General features: G+C 35.5%; 1 protein-coding gene across 1 annotated transcript in view; it reads right to left on the bottom strand.

Moving 5' to 3' along the window:
* cntfr (ciliary neurotrophic factor receptor) overlaps positions 1-17,609 on the bottom strand; it is a 421,815-nt gene that overhangs the window by 30,021 nt on the left and 374,185 nt on the right. Inside the window, exon 7 of the mRNA XM_059357864.1 lies at positions 12,252-12,415. Within this exon, the coding sequence (XP_059213847.1) occupies positions 12,252-12,415 (164 nt within the window). The remainder of the gene's footprint in view (positions 1-12,251; positions 12,416-17,609) is intronic.

The following is a 17,609-nucleotide window of genomic DNA, read 5'->3' as shown; positions in this document are numbered from 1 at the left end:
CGTGGATTGCTGAGAGAGGGAAAAGTCGGAGCTGGTGGGCGAAAAACTGATGGGACGGTGAAAAGGTGAGAGAAAAAGATGAACAGGAGGGAATCAGAGACTGGTTTTGCTTTCACGGTATTGAAATCTTTGCTTTTTTTGTTGCCATGAGAATCATTTTACACACACACACACACACACACACACACACACACACACACATCACCATGAAACATGGCACAACAATACAGCACACCTGTGTGCATCTATATTATTATTATTATTATTATCATCATTATTATTATTATTATTAATATTATTATAATATATACTGTTTCTGCCATTACTATTATTACTATATACTGTGATATACTATTATTATTATTATTATTATTATTATTATTATTATTATATATACTGTTGCTGCCATTACTATTATTACTATATACTGTGATATATTATTATTATTATTATTATTATTATTATTATTATTATTATATATACTGTTGCTGCCAATACTATTATTACCATATACTGTGATATACTATTATTATTATTATTATTATTATATATACTGTTGCTGCCATTACTATTATTATTACATACTGTGATATACTATTATTATTATTATTATTATATATACTGTTGCTGCCATTACTATTATTACTATTTACTGTGATATACTACTATTACTATTATTATTATTATTATTATTATTATTATTATCATTATTATTATTATTACTATTATACTGGCCTTATTTTTATTTTATCACATTATTACTATTATTATTACATATTATATCATATATGATATCATACACTGTACTATTATTATATACTGTCTAGTCACAATAACATTATTACCATCATATCATCAGTATAATTACCATCATCTTGCCACTGAACCTACCAACTGATCTTCTTTTTAATTTCGTAAGTGTCCTTGTTCTATTCTGTGTTTTTTTTCTATTGCTGTTTTTATTTATTCTACCCCAGTATCTATCTATCTATCTGTCTATCTATCTATCTATCTATCTATCTATCTATCTATCTATCTATCTACTCACACACACACACACACACACACACACACACACACACACACACACACACACACACACACACACACACACACACACACACACACACACAGGCTCACTATTGATTGACTAAGTGCTTGCAGAATGAGAGTGAATTTTGGCAATCATACCAAGACCATTATTTCATAGATGGAGAGGGAAAGAAAGCGAAGAGAAGAGTGATAGGAAACATTATCGATGAAGACAAGAGGAGAGAGCAGAATGAAGGAAAATGATAGAAGGAGTAAAAGCGACAAACAAAGTGAGTTGGGGGGGAAATGAAGGAGACGGATGGGGGGGGGGGACAGTGTGTCAGACAGAAGGACAAAAGGAGAGAAAAGTGTGGGATGAATAAATGAGTGGAAGGCTAAGCTGTGTTGACCAAGCGGACACAGATTAAAGACAGATTCCACCTCGCTTCTCCGCTCTGGACGCTTCATTTATTGTGTTTCTTTTCCGACGAGTCGCGTCTTTCACATCACAAACGTTTGTATTATTTCTGCCCTCTGTCACATATGCACATATACGATGTGTGTGGGTGTGATATTGCATGGGCAGCCAGTGGGCGGACAAATGTAGATGTACAGAGTGGATCTGTGCATGAACACAAATAATCTCAAACACAAAAAGTCAGTTAGACCCTTTAAACTCTTGTTCTCTGAAAAGAAGTTTAAAAAAAGAAAAGAAAAGAAAAGAAAGAAGACTTCATGATACAAAATCTAAGCAATTTTGAGCCCTGCTGGAGATAAGGTCAAATGTATATAGTACAAAAATATAAAGCTAGATGTTATCTTCATTTTATCACATATATGTTATATTTGCAACCTGTGGAATTCTTCATTGAGCATGAAAAATCTATTTCATGTTGTTTTTTTTTCTCTTTTTTTCTTCTCTTTTCTCTTGGTTCAACATGTTGATCCAGTAAGTAAAAAATAAATAATTATCAGGTCATAAAGGTGAGGTTGTGCTGAATTTTTTTTTTTCAAAAACACTGTAGAAGTGGTGTATGTGGGCAGAATGAAAAGTTTTCAGAAACGGATGAAATAATAGCCCAAGACTCCAAAGGGTTAACATCAATGTCATGTGCAGTATTACTTTTTTAACATCATTGCAAAATCATTCAACACGTGCAATATGACCTTGACTTTTAATATTGAGTCCAATAATACTTTTTAGAATTGTTTTTTTTAATATCACTGCCTTTATTACTTTTCAACATCATGCTGAATATTATTGTTTATTTTCTTTATTTTTCAAAATGCATATTTTATTGTTATTGTTAGGAACTAATTTAATGTATTGCTATTTTTTACACTTGGATATGTTAGACAGGTGCATCTCAATAAATTAGAATATCATAGAAAAGTTTATTTATGTCAGTAATTCAATTCAAAAAGTGGAAATGTCACATTATATAGATCCATTACATACAGAATGAAACATTTCATGTCTTAATTGATTTAATTTATTCTAATTATAATGATTATGGCTTACATTTAATGAAGACCTAAAATTCAGTGTCTCAATTTTTTTTTTTTCTTTTTTTTACAAAAGACCAATTTTAAAAAGGAGAGGGACGCCTGGAGTGCCCTGCTTAGCCTGTTGCCCCCGCGACCCGGCCCCAGATAGGCGGACGAGAATATATGGATGTATAATCTTTATATGTTTTTGTATTTTTTAAGCAACATCTTGCTTCACTTTCCTTCGGCATTAATTAATTAATCTTATCCTAAAAACAGGAGAAATTAAGATTGATGGTTGCAAACACAACATAACTGAAACATGATTTTGGACACTGAAAACAGCTTCAACAGATGTCACTTCAAGACTTTTTGGCAGGCTCTTAGGAAGTTAACTGTATGTGTTGAATGTCTGTTAACAGAATACAGACAATCTGTGAGAGCTCTTTGTTTGCACATGTACACTCATGCATAAACGTGTAAGAGTGCTTGGATTGCATTTGCATGTATATTAATCTTTATAATTAGAACAAGAGCATAAAAGTGTGTGAGCGTGTTTGCGTGTGTTCATCTATATGTGTAGCAGCCTTTAAGAGTGTCTATGCATGTGTGTGTGTGTGTGTAAACCGTGCACGAGAGTCTGCATGGAGACGTGCAAGTTTTCAGTCGAGTTCAGAATCATCCCCAAAGGGCAATTACAGCACAGCAGATGCAGTTTCATACCACGGAGAGAATATTGAGCAATCTGAAATTGTTCTTATCACAGTTACTGGACCATTGCTTTAATTGCAGTGAGAGTTGGAGTTCACGTCTCAGTGAAGGGAGCGTGAGGGTGGGATGGAAACAACACAAGGCCATGGGAAACAAGACTATTCACTGAGCACTTACACGCATACAGATGGACTTTCATGTGGTGATTCTTTCACATCTTTGGGAATCGACTCTCAATTATAGATTTGGACACAGACATAATGTGACATGTTTTACTGAATGATAGGAGACAAACCCACCATGTTAAGTGATAGACTCAGCCTAAAGGGGAGAGATCATTGTCTTTATGGAGTGGATCATCAGAGTATTCCAAGGACCTAATTAGTCCTTTTTGATGACTCACTAAAGTGCGGTACAGGGGCGGTAGCATGTAGAGTTGCTTCATTTTGATTGGCCTCAACTGGAGCTTGTAGCACACACAGGACTGGAAGGAGTCAAGTGATGGTGGCTGTCTGGGGAGCAAATGTAGTGGAACTGCCACTTTTCTGCATTGATGCACACAGAAAGAAGACTATGGTCTGTCATGATCAGTAGGTGCATTTACACTATAGTCCAATAATCAGAATGAGGCGAGTCTCCCTCGCCGAAACGCCCTTAATTTGAATGTGTGCCATCCCTATCGGCCGTTTTTTGGCCCGGTCGAAGAGCTGGGACGTATTTTTCCCGTGAAAAAAGTCTGGTTTAGGGCATCCCGGTGGCTCACACTGGTAGAGCGCGTACCATTAAGGCTGAGTCCTTCCTGCGGCGGACCTGGGTTCGAATCCGACCTGAGGTCCCTTTGCTGCATGTCTTCCCCTCTGTCTCCCCCTTTCTATCTATCACTTTCAATAAAGCAAAAATGCCCAAAAAAATAATCTTTTAAAAAAAAAAAAAAAGCCTGGTTGCTGGTTTGATAGAACGCTAATTGGGATGTCACGTCGTAGGCTACTTGACTCCTCTCTTGTTATTCTTCCTTGTTATTTACGTTTGGTGCATCTCCCGTGTTAAAACCGTCACGTATGTGACGTCACGGTCGGAACTGACGCTAACTGATTACGCAGCGATCGAAAACATGTCACCTCCGGAGTCTCGTTAATCTCTCTGGGGCCTTTTTTTGTAATGGAGACACGCTGAGTAAGTGTATATTTGAGAGGGCGTGGCCTGAGACTTTCCCAGTGGCCACTTTTTATCCTAATGGAAACATACCTATTATGTCAATGAGCATTAATGTCATAGGACCTCCTCTGACATTTATAAATTAAGATATCCCATTAAATTATGAATTGGGAAATTACTTTATTCTTTGGCAATGAGTAATACATTTTAACAAATCTTACTTTTCTGACTTTAGATTAAAAATTGAGCATGTTTACTGTATCAAGTTGGGGAAATTGTCAAAATGAATGCCCCCAACTTTAGTCCAAAAAGTCTTATAATTAACTTACTTATTAGTTGTTATTTCATAAAAATGTGCACCTTGCTCCATAGGGGAAACACAACAGCATCATAAACTCTGTGTGTTTGTTGGCCTTTATGTCTCAGTACCAGATTACACCAGACACCAACACAAAAAGTAAGATTCAATAAATATATTTTATTCTAATGGTTGTATATAAGTCTGAAGTCTATCTCTCTCCATTTTCTCTGTTCCCACCCACATTTTTATGGCTTAACAGATTCCATAAGCTTCTGTCATACACCTCCCTTCTCTTGCCTCCAACCATTCATCTATCTTCCTTTAACTTGAAACACCTTGTAACTGATAGCTTATAAACTTCACTTTTCAAAATAGCCTTTAGTGCTCCTTTTCTCTCCTCGTCTCTCACGCTTCCATCCATTTATCCGTCTATTTGAGCCTGACGTCGCTCCCAACATTTAATCATGCTCCTCTCCATATGCCAATTTCTCTTTTTCTCTCTCTGCACCTCTCTCACCCTCCATCCAATCTTCTCTCTCTTTCTTTTTTTTTAGAATCAAATAATGTAGTCTAAGGCGTCTGTGCTTTATTTAACACTGTGTCTTGTTCTGATACAATAAGCACTCATTTTCTCCTCAAATCCTATTCTTTGTCACACATGCCTGGATATCGACGAGTCCACATTTCAATCACCTTCATCACTCTATAACAGGGATGGGCAACTTAAATGAAACTGCAATTTTAAATATGTTTACAGTGCAGTAACTTAACATATATCATGCTCAAATGCATGTACACTGCAAAAAAGATGTGTCTAAAAAACAGATAAAAACACTAAATCTGAGGGAAATGATCTTGCTGCATGGACAGATAATTTCACTTGACAAGATTTCTTAAATTAAGATTATTAAATCTAGAAATAAGCATGTTGAACACTTAAAATAAGAAATTAGATGATAAAATTATCTAACACTTCTAAATCTGAATGTGTTTTATCTTAAGAACCAAATCATTTGCGGTTATAGGAATACAAAAGGTTTGAAGCAAATAAAAAATAAGGTAACGCTTTATATTAAGGTCCTTGTAATAACCATTGATTAACAAGTAATAAGGCCCTTGTAAGTCCTTACAAGATGCTTATTAACATTATTGTGTGTTTATAAGCTTATATAAGTATTAATAATGGCATTATAATACAGCTAATAGCAGGCTATAAGAGATTTATAATAAGAACATTAATAAAAGCCTCATGAGTATCTTATAATTCCTCACAATAGCATTACAAACACCCATAACCCACCCATTATGTCTTTGCCATGGCTTTATTAATCTTTTGTTTGCTTATTGGTATTAAAATATACTTTATTGCTCATCTATTATAAGTTAACTATGCACTTGTTATCAGTTAACTATGCTTTTTGCAGCTAAAGGGATCTAAAGCGAGAACAATGCCTTATTACTTGTTAATTAATGGTTATTACAAGGACCTTAATATAAAGTGTTACCAAAAATAACCACTTACTGTGATTTCTTTTTTTTTTCAGTGCAAGAACAGCAGAACAACATTAATTGCAAGAAGTAATTTTGTGCATTTTTACACTGCACTTTTAAGATTTCATGCTCAAATGCATGTAGTTGTACTGAGGGCCACTTCAAGTGAGGGTGCGGGCCGTATGCGGCCCCCGGGCCTCAAATTGCCCATCCTTGACTTATGTCACCCTTTTCATGCATGAGAACATCCGTCCATTGCTATTTTTTTCCAAACAGTCTTGTAACCTGTGCCTGCTAGTTTAATTACCCAAAAAGTGTCAGAAAATAAAAAATCCCAATCAACATATTTCATTATTAACTCCATTTTTAACCATTTCAATCAATATTTAGTGCAGTGGGGTTCTTTACCTCTCAAAGATCAGGTTCAATGAGGATAATTCACTTGTTTTTCATAAAAAAGTTACTATGATTTCTTTTTTTTTTTCAGTGCAAGAACAGCAGACCAACATTAATTGCAAGAAGTAATTTTGTTTTTTCATTTTTACACTGCACTTTTAAGATTTCATGCTCAAATGCATGTAGTTGTACTGAGGGCCACTTCAAGTGAGGGTGCGGGCCGTATGTGGCCCCCGGGCCTCCAGTTGCCCATCCCTGATCTATAACTTGAGTCTAAATGCCACCTATTAATGTACTTATATATATATATACTGCTTCTTTCTCTTTCCCCGTGTCTGCTATCCATTTTTTTCTCCGTCTCGGATGCACTCCATTCATCTCTACTTCAAAACTTTTCCTCATTTTCCTCCTGCTGTCTGAGTCTCCATCACTCTGAGTATCCAGGCCAGTCGTCCCTTCATTCCTCCGAAGGATGGATGGTTTCCTCTGAAGATCAATCTGATCACATCACCGCTTTCATTTCTAACTCAAAACACATTTCAGAATGTTTCATGTGAAAGCTATTCTCACCCAGCTCCGCCGTCTAGCCACATTAAAGGTGGATTCCTGAGCAATACTAACCACTTCAATTAGCATTCCACCTTCCAGGCTGTAATTAATGAAGTTTATACGGGGGCCAATAAACAGTGTATCTTATTTTGGCAACCTCGTTTAGCTCCACTTAATGATTTATGTCACGGCTTGATAGCTTTAAAGCCAAATGTTTTCTACAACAGCGTGCTACTATAGTCATTAAACGTGCAATCTGGAGAATATTCAGCCGTCATCGGCTCTAATGTCACTAGCTGGTGACAACTCTATAGATATACAGATATAGAATATATACTAGAGATGCACCAATCTGATTTTTTCTATTCTGATACCGAGGCTTTGGATACCGGCAGATACCAAGTACTGATTTGACAATAAACTGAATGCTTTACTGTAAGGAAGTGATTGGGATCAAATTATTTCACATTTTAAGAGCAAACTTAAGACTTATCTTTTTAATTTGGATTTTACTTGAAACATTTTTAAATATTTTTCTGCTCATGCATCTTAGTGTTTTAACATCTTCTCTTTTATATTTGCTATCATTTATTAGTCTATAAATATATATATATATATATATATATATATATATATATATATATTATCATGCTCTACTTTTAATTATTTATTTATTATTTTCATCTTTTTGATCTAGCTTTTTAAAAACTTTTTATTGTTATTATTTACTTTTTTGTTAGTTTTTTGTTTCTATGTTTTATTATTATCATCATTATTTATTTAATTATTATTTAATAAATATATATATATTTATTTTTTATTTTTATTATCATGCTCTACTTTTGAATTATTTATTTATTATTTTCATCTTTTTATCTAGCTTTTTTAAAAACTTTTTATTGTTATTATTATTTACTTTTTTGTTTGTTTTTTGTTTCTATTTATTATTATTATCATTATTTTATCTTATTTCCTTTTTTATGTGAAGCACTTTGTGTTACATTTATCTTGTAAGAAAAGTGCTACACAAATAAAGTCTGATTGATTGATTGAAAAACAAAAAGAAGCGTATTATGCTTGTTAAGTGGCGACCTCTAGTGGCAGTACTTAATATGATGGCAGCGAAACAGGTATAAAGGGTGACAAAGTCCGTTTTAAACAGTAACTATTATACCATTAAATCATGCATATAGTACATAAAAAATCTGTCCTATTGTGATCAATATCAGTATCAGTATCAGTATTGATGCATCCCTAGCATACTATATGGTTGCCTGCTCATGCAAACAACATAACATGCCTTTATGAAAACTGCACATGCAATGGTATGTTGGGTTTGTTCACAGGTTTTTGAGAAGGCCAGACTGGTTAACATGTTAGTTTAAACCATTTCTTTTGTAGCATAAAAACTTTACCCTAAGAGAAATGGGAAATAGAGTACTGGCAAAATGGAAGAAAGGAAGTCGTCCATTTCTTTTCCCCTCTAACAGCCTGACCTTGTGTTCATGTCAAACAATTATTTATCTATTAACAAGATTGCTCTCTTTCTGTGGGATTGAAAACACCGCCAACACAGTAAACCGACGCCTAATAAAGGGGCAGAAGTGCAACCATAAAATGTTCTCAAGTCCAGAGGTGGTTTAGCATTCCCCCCTTCTGAAAACCACACTTACAGCAACAAAAATTAAAACCACGACCACGGAGACATTCATCAAAGAACACTGCGAAAACCCTGTGGTTTCTCAGCTGTCATCGACTGTATTTATGTAATTTCCAAATTATGTGTTCTTACCCAATCCAAATATTGACTTAAGGTTTCCCACCTTTCACGTTATGCGCCAGTTCACATATTGATTGATTAGCGGTGAGGGCGAGGAGGGGAACTGAGAGTGTGTGTCAGGTTTAATCATCAATCCATACCGCAAAGTTCTGAAGCGTTATTATAACTTTCATCGGGAGAAAGAAAAAGATTGAATGAGCACATGTATAGATAATAACAGTATGTCTTTACATGTGAGATTGAGTTACTAAAGGTTAGTGCACAGATCTAACAGATCACTATGGTGTGTATACATGTTACTATAACTACGTTTAGTTTAATTGTGACTTATTGTTCCATTTCTTGTCTTATTTAAATAAGTCCATTAATCATTTTGTCTTAAAATGTAAGAAAATAAAGTCTAAGAGCCTAAGAAACTGAAATAAAACCTTCACTTGGAGCATTTTGTTTGACACTTCATTCCTCTAATTAATATTCTGTTGATCAGTAACAGACAGTAAGTCCCCAGTTCATCGCTGACAAGTGCCTAATTAATAGGAGAATAAAAATCAAGGACGTCTTGAGGGTTTACTCCTGTTGAGTGCAGTCATATCTTCAGTTCAGGTGTGTTTGAACTATTCCAAAACAACGTCAAGTGGTGCCAAACACTGATCCACTCACACTGGAGTGCCTGAAACTGACTGGATATACTGACATTTTACTGTTTATTTTATTACTTTGTATTTCATATTCATTACACAACTTTGTGCCACAATTTTGGCATTCAATGGTCTGGTATTTCTGACGAGCAGCCTGTTGTTGTAAATATTTACTCTGAAGGAACATGTACTTTCAAGCTATCAATCTGCAGAAAGAAGTCTGGTAGCTTGTTAGTTAGGTAGCAAGTTATGGTCAGTTTAGCTTAATTTAGCCATGCTGCCAGGACTGCTTGGAGAACTGGGGAGTGTTGGCGTTTACACCACAAGTGCAGGAGCTTTGGACCACAGAGAGGAGGAGGTTTACTAATGTTTTCATGTATAGCTCTTCATATTATCTTCATATTTATTTAAAGCAAAATTAAAACTTGAACATTACTTTTTATTGCAAAGTTCCTGTCTGGGTCTGGTCTGTTTTGTGTTGTGTGTGTGTTGTCTCCTCTATTTGTACTTGCTGTCTTTTATATTTTTTATTTTTTTAGGGACTTCGGATGCAAACTAGCAGCTTTGCTATAATCCTGCATATTTACAAAGATGTTTTTCGATGTTCGTTAATGTGCACTCTCCCTATCCAAAAATAAAGTATTAAAGTATTAAAGTAAAGTAAAAATTAAAAGGCTACAGGGTTTATGTTGCTACTGATGCAGGTCCTACTACTTATTATACTACTTACTACTAATTATCTGCATGTAATAAGCGGGATAATGTACATGAATGGGTCATTATGGCTGTGAAACACCCTTACATATTATACAGAACAAATGGCACAAAGAATACATATAAGTACAACCAAATGAACTTTGACACTATGGCTAAAAAAGAAAAAACTGCTGTTTTAGAAAAAAGAAAGACATAGGAAAGTTGTGAGAACAGAGGGATAGAACAAATGTTGGAAATATTGACATAGTGAGGTAATGACACGGACAGAGACACTTGTTAAAGGATACATACAGGGATGGAAAGAGTGAGAGAAAGACTGGAAAAGGAAATGTGTATCGGTCTATAATTCATATGTGTGTTTCCATGTGAGAGTCCGTAATCCAAGTTCTTGGAACAACACCTTTACGAACCATTGACGGGCACGATAATAAGGCTGCACTGTAAGACCTTGGTAGAGGGAGCTTTCATCCCAGGAATCCTATAGTGGACACATGTGCTTTTACTATAAGAAGCCCTGGGGGAAGTGAACCCACAAGAAACAGTCAGATACAGTAACATACAGCGGAGGAGCTGAGCGATTATGTCTGTCTGACGAGGGATCAAACTCAAACGGCTACAGGTTGGACCATTTCACTGCTAAGTGTTCTCAGAGGCATTTCTCTGGACAAATAGTTACATTTTTTTCTTTATCTCAAAAAACATCCTCTTATTTCTACACTTGAGAAGAAAAAATGATAAGCTAAGATTGCTTGGGGAAAAAATGTCATTGCTAAAACACAATCTATCCTGCTTTTAGAGAATTTGCCATTTCCTTTTGAGAAATATTTTTGCAAAGGGGTGAAACTTAATCTGCTAAATGGAAGAAGGCCAGGCTTTTTTCCACTTCCACAGAGAAATAAGACTCGCTCTGAGGTCTTCAAATACCAAATAATGAATCATAATCTAAGGTGTTTTTCAATGTTGACTCAGAGCTTTTGGTAATAGGGCCGTATCTGGACAAACAATCTGTGTGTTTATTATTTCCTTTAGTTTTGGCTTATGGTGCAGTCATTACATATGTCAGCCAGATTTTTTTTTGCTACTCATAAGTGAGGAGTTCCTTTTAACAATTTGTGATTAATGTCCATGTGTTCAGTTTTCACTGGAGTTCAATGTGTTGAGTCATGACCTCAAATAACAAATTGTAGGGGTGTGCAAAACACACACACACACACACGCACACGCGCGCACACACACACACATTCTTGTACTTCTACCTTTGTGAGGACCCTCATTGGAACAGTGAATTCCCTTGCAAGTTTAATTTTGTTTGTTTTTGTCAAATTCAGTTAGTTCTAATGAGTTTTTAGAGTGAGTGTGCTAGTTTTAGTTTAGTATTTATTTTTTGAAATGCTTTAATTTTAGTTTAGTTTGTATTAGTTTTAGTTTTAGTTTTTTGTAATGGGATATTTGTTGGGTGGGAGATTAAAAGAGGTCAGAGTAAATTTTGCCTTTATTTCCTTTGTCTTATCCATCTTCAAAAAGTTGACAAAGATGAAAACCAAGGACATTTTCACTATAATCTTAGTTAGTTTTAGTTAGTTTTGTAACCACACAATACAGTTTCAGTTAATTATCTTTTTTTTTAAACTCTCATTTTTATTTTTATTTCAGTTAACGAAAATGTTTTTTCAATTCTAGTATTCGTTATTTTGTTTCGTTTTCGTTAACTATAATAACCTCGTTCCCGAGCCCCTTACCCTAAGGTAACCATGGTAACCCTAACCTTCACCATCACAACTAAAGGCCCAACCCTAACCCTAATACATGGTTACCTTTACATAAACCTGATTGTAACCTTTCCCCTAAAAACTGAAGTCTGAAATCTCAAAAAAGCCTTTAAAGAAGTGCAAAAATGTCCTCACTCTGTTGGTTAAAAAACGTGTTCTGGTCCTCACTATGTATGAAGAACAAGAACACACACACACACACACACACACACAGCTCTACTCACATGCTGCCACTGCTCTCGGATGAGCGGCCGGTATCGGAGGAAGTATTTCAGAGGGAAGTTGTCGATGTCGGGCCAGGTGGCGGGGCTGTGCCAGGACACCTCCAGCCTCCGGGCGTTGAAACGGATCGGGGTCGCCGTCACTCGCTCTGGGGGGTCCGGTTTGACTGTAGGGTGGATATGAAACAATTACTTTAAGTCATGCAGGACCACGTTTGTTCAGTCATATCAATCTGCAGACAGAAGTCTGGTACCTTGTTGTTAAAGTAAAGCTAACTGCTAACTGCTGCTAACTGTAGCTACGGACGGTTGGCTCAATTTAGCTGTGCTGCCAGGACTGCTCAGAGCACAGGAGCTTTGGACCGTAGGGAGGTTTAGTAATGAAATCATAAAAAATGATGATTTTATGTTGATTTTATGATTTTTTTTTGTTTTTATTTGTATACATACATATTTTATTTTGTGCGGGCAGTACATTTAAAAGTTCTGATTTCTTGGAGTATTTATAACTGAGGCTGTCCATAGGGGGTAAAAAGGGGCCCAGTAGTAGTTTTGTGTAGACGGGCCTGTTTCTTTCGGCTTAGATGCAAGTAAAAAAAAGATTAGCTTCATTTTGTGCACGTGTGCGCTGCCGAGATAAATCTAATCTAATCTAATCTTACAGCAGCACCACCTCGGCTACAGTTCAAGTTTTAAAAATTCAAAATTAACTTTAGTGTCATTTGTGCTTCCCACAGGGAAAGTGCACAGCAGAACAAAATTAAGTTGTTAATTATGTAAAAAAAAAAAATTACGGGTATAGATAACTACTAAAACAATAAAAAAACTTGGAGACAAAACTGCATGTATAGGATAAAATTGCAGATATAGGATAGGATTTCAAATCACAGTAGTTGCTAAACCGGCACAGTCCGAGTGTATGTGTGTGTGTGTGTGTGTGTGTGTTCATGCTGCTAGCAGTCAATAGCTGCATTTCAGAGACTCACACAGTGTTTTTGTGGCTGCACCTGCATGCTGACATTTTATCTGTTTTGTTTGGTCTCTATTTGAGCTCAATTTGTTATTGAAACACATGTTTTCGTCCATCTCTCTGGTCAGGAAAGCTGGGGTCAAAGTTCAACAAATTCCAATTTTTGCCACACCCCAGGTCCACTCGGTGCACTGCGGACATCCGAACACAACTCTGAACATGCACAGCAACGCAGGAGGAGTTTTTCTGTGATAATGTGAATACGCCTTTAGGCTTGAGAATTCAAATATTTGACAGAATCATGAGGGAAGAAAAGGCCAAATGGAAGAAAAGCAAGGGAAGGTCGCAGTGGAAGATACTTCTGATTTGCATTATGCAGAGTTTTTAAAGCTCGACTCATACTAGGAAGTAAAAAGTCAGTATATCACTGATTTTGACCTTCCTTTTTTCAATCTGTCTCCTGCAAGTGGAAAGAATAATGCTTTACGGCTAATAAAGTCATATATAGAAAGTGTCTCTCCTTTAAACTAGGAAGTCTCTTTCTTCTAATGACTTTGTTCTACTAGCATCATTATTGTATTCTTAAGGTCATCATCAGAAAAAAGGGAGCTGTTTTGAAGCAGAAGATGAAGACTCTTGTCTCCTTGTATTGACTAAGAATCACTATTATCATTATTGGAGTATTTTAAATATACTTTAAATCATGGGTCCCAAACTCGCGGCCCGCGGGCCAATTGTGGCCCTTGTGACGATATTTTGTGGCCCCCACCTTGATATGAAAGTTTAATGTGAGTTTTATATGAATGGCACTTTACTGTGTTGTGTGTGGAAGGTCCCTTTAATTACTTTTTTTGGTAATTTTGTGTCTTTTTTTTGTAATTTTGTGTCTTTTTTAAATAATTTTGTGTCTTTTTTAATAAGTAGTCTTTTTAATAGTCTTTTTTGGAAATTCTGTCTTTTTTTGGTCATTTTGTTTCTTTCTTAAGTAGTCTTTAGTTTTTTTCTGTCATTTTGTGTCTTTTTTTCGTCATATTGTGTCTTTTTTAGTCATTTTGTGTCTTTTTTTCTGTCATTTTGTGTCTTTTTTTCGTCATTTTGTGTCTTTTTTCTGTCATTTTGTGTCTTTTTTTCGTCATTTTGTGTCTTTTTTCTGTCATTTTGTGTCTTTTTTTCGTCATTTTGTGTATTTTTTCGTCATTTTGTGTCCTTTTTTTCGTCATTTTGTGTCTTTTTTTGTGTCATTTTGTGTCCTTTTTTAGTCATTTTGTGTCTTTTTTTGTGTCATTTTGTGTCTTTTTTAAATCATTTTGTGTCTTTTTTTCTGTCATTTTGTGTCTTTTTTTCGTCATATTGTGTCTTTTTTAGTCATTTTGTGTCTTTTTTTCTGTCATTTTGTGTCTTTTTTTCGTCATTTTGTGTCTTTTTTCTGTCATTTTGTGTCTTTTTTTCGTCATTTTGTGTCTTTTTTCTGTCATTTTGTGTCTTTTTTTCGTCATTTTGTGTATTTTTTCGTCATTTTGTGTCCTTTTTTTCGTCATTTTGTGTCTTTTTTTGTGTCATTTTGTGTCCTTTTTTAGTCATTTTGTGTCTTTTTTTGTGTCATTTTGTGTCTTTTTTAAATCATTTTGTGTCTTTTTTTCTGTCATTTTGTGTCTTTTTTAAGTCATTTTGTGTCTTTTTTTTAGTCATTTTGTGTCTTTTTTTGGTCATTTTGATCCTGCCTCCAGCGGTCCCCAGGTAATTAGAGTTTGAGACCCCTGCATTAAATAAATAGTGAGAGGGCAGATGAGGACAGAGCATGTATCTGATGAAGAGCCACGTATAAATGTGTCTCTGAATACCTGTCGACTGAGGGATGCACAGACACAGAGATTGTGAGAATTCAATTCAATGCTGTTCAGATGATATTGAATGACCCGGTCTTTGTTAGAGAGCTCTCACTCGGGAACACACTGGCCTGCCACTTCAGCTACATGAAACCTTTTCTCAGACAGACACACATACGACACTACAATAGGGAACGGATAGTGACAGTTACAACCTGAATGTCTGATAAAACATGCACCAGATATGGTGCCAGAGGATGAAATCAATGCATGCAGAAAAACATGCAAACAGACAGCACGCAGGCAAATACAGACACAGACAGGAGCAAACAGAAGCAGAAGATGAAGACTCTTGTCTCCTTGTAATGACTAAGAATCACCATCATCATTATTGTAGTATTTTAAATATACTTTAAAGCATGGGTCTCAAACTTGCGGCCCGCAGGCCAATTGTGGCCCTCGTGACGATATTTTGTGGCCCTCACCTTGATATGAAAGTTTAATGTGAGTTTTATATGAATGGCACTTTACCGTGTTGTGTGTTGAAGGTCCCTTTAATTACTCTTTTTTCTGTCATTTTGTGTCTTTTTGGGTAATTTTGTGTCTTTTTTGGTAATTCTGTGTATTTTTTGGTCATTTTGTTTCTTTTTTGGTCATTTTGTGTCTTTTTTTAAGTAATTTAGTTTTTTTCTGTCATTTTGTGTCTTTTTTTTGTAATTTTGTGTCTTTTTTTGGTCATTTTGCGTCTTTTTTAAAGTAATTTAGTTTTTTTTCTGTCATTTTGTGTCTTTTTTAGTCATTTTGTGTCTTTTTTAAGTAATTTAGTTTTTTTCTGTCATTTTGTGTCTTTTTTTAGTAATTTTGTGTCTTTTTAGGTCATTTTGTGTCTTTTCTAAGCAATTTAGTTTTTTTCTGTCATTTTGTGTCTTTTTTTAGTCTTTGCCTCTTTTTTTTTGGTCATTTTGTGTCTTTTTTTTGTCATTTTATGTCTTTTTTTAAGTCATTTTGTGTCTTTTTTGTGCCTTTTCTCAGACAGACACACATACGACACTACAATAGGGAACGGATAGTGACAGTAACAACCTGAATGTCTGATAAAACATGCACCAGATATGGTACCAGAGGATGAAATCAATGCATGCAGAAAAGCATGCAAACAGACAGCACGCAGGCAAATACAGACACAGACAGAAGCAAACAGACAGACAGACAGACAGACAGACAGACAGACAGACAGACAGACAGACAGACAGGCATCTCTCTCTCTCAGTATGACCTTCATCCAATGAATGATTAAAAATATGAAAGAGCGATGGAGATGATAAGAGAAGATAAAAGCAGACAGACAGCTCTCTCCCATGAGAAATAGATGTTAATCTCTTTGTAACCTTCTTCAAGTTAATGGGTGAAAATGGGAAGAGAAGAAAGAAGGAGAGAAATGTGAATACAGGCAGAGTGAAGTCAGCGGAGACCAGAGAGCAGAAATTCATCCTCTTTGTCCACATCCGCTTTGTCCAGCAGTACATGGAAGCATGTGAACAATACAGGAGAAATCTGTATGGGTGGGGCGTCCCACAGGCTTTTAAACTATTCATCTGACTTGAAACATAGAGTATGAGCTTTGTGTTGCATGAGCAATGAACACATCCTTCTTTTGATGACCTGTGCGGGGGGAGGCAGCCACACCAAGCGCTACTATTAATACTCCAGATTAAAGACGGAGAGAGAGGACTTCAATGAGAAGTTTAAAATCCGTTGAGACAAAAAAAAGAGTCGGGGACTTCACTGGCCAAAATGGATTTTAAGAAAGTAATCTGAAACATGCACGACTGGTGAGGAACAGATTAAAGGCACAAAGACTCTCATAGTGTCCATGAAAACTCAAGTTATGTTGAAGTTAAACACACATAAGATACATTTTGTTCTGTAAATTTACAATTGCCGTCACCTTATGAAAAGTTAAAGAAAAAAACAAGATAGCCAGCATACCACACAGATAGTATATGGATAGACTATAGACTGGATAAAGAAAGTGGCCACCATGATGTCACTCATTGGTTTAGAGCATGGGCCTCAAACTTGCGGCCCGCGGGCCAATTGTGGCCCTCGTGACAATATTTTGTGGCCCCCACCTTGATATGAAAGTTTAATGTGAGTTTTATATGAATGACACTTTACTGTGTTGTGTGTGGAAGGTCCCTTTAATTACTTTTTTCTGTAATCTTGTGTCTCTTTTTGGTATTTGTGTCTTTTTTTGGTCATTTTGTGTCTTTTTTAGTAATTTTGTGTCTTTTTTGGATCATTTTGTGTCTTTTTGGGTCATTTTGTGTCTTTTTAAAATCATGTTGTGTCTTTTTAAAATCATTTTGTTTCTTTTTTGGTAATTCTGTGTCTTTTTTTTAAACTAATTAAGTGTTTTTTCAGTCATTTTGTGTCTTTTTTGGTCATTTTGTGTCTTTTTTTAGTATTTTCTTTTGTATTTTTTGGTCATTTTGTGTCTTTTTTAAGTACTTTAGTTTTTTTCTGTCATTTTGTGTCTTTTTTTGGTCATTTTGATACTGCCTC

This window comes from Centropristis striata, chromosome 19, assembly GCF_030273125.1.
Source record: "Centropristis striata isolate RG_2023a ecotype Rhode Island chromosome 19, C.striata_1.0, whole genome shotgun sequence".
Taxonomy (NCBI): Eukaryota; Metazoa; Chordata; class Actinopteri; order Perciformes; family Serranidae; genus Centropristis; species Centropristis striata.
The sequence above is the reverse complement of the archived record's forward strand: the minus strand, read 5'-3'. Positions and strand labels throughout refer to the sequence as shown.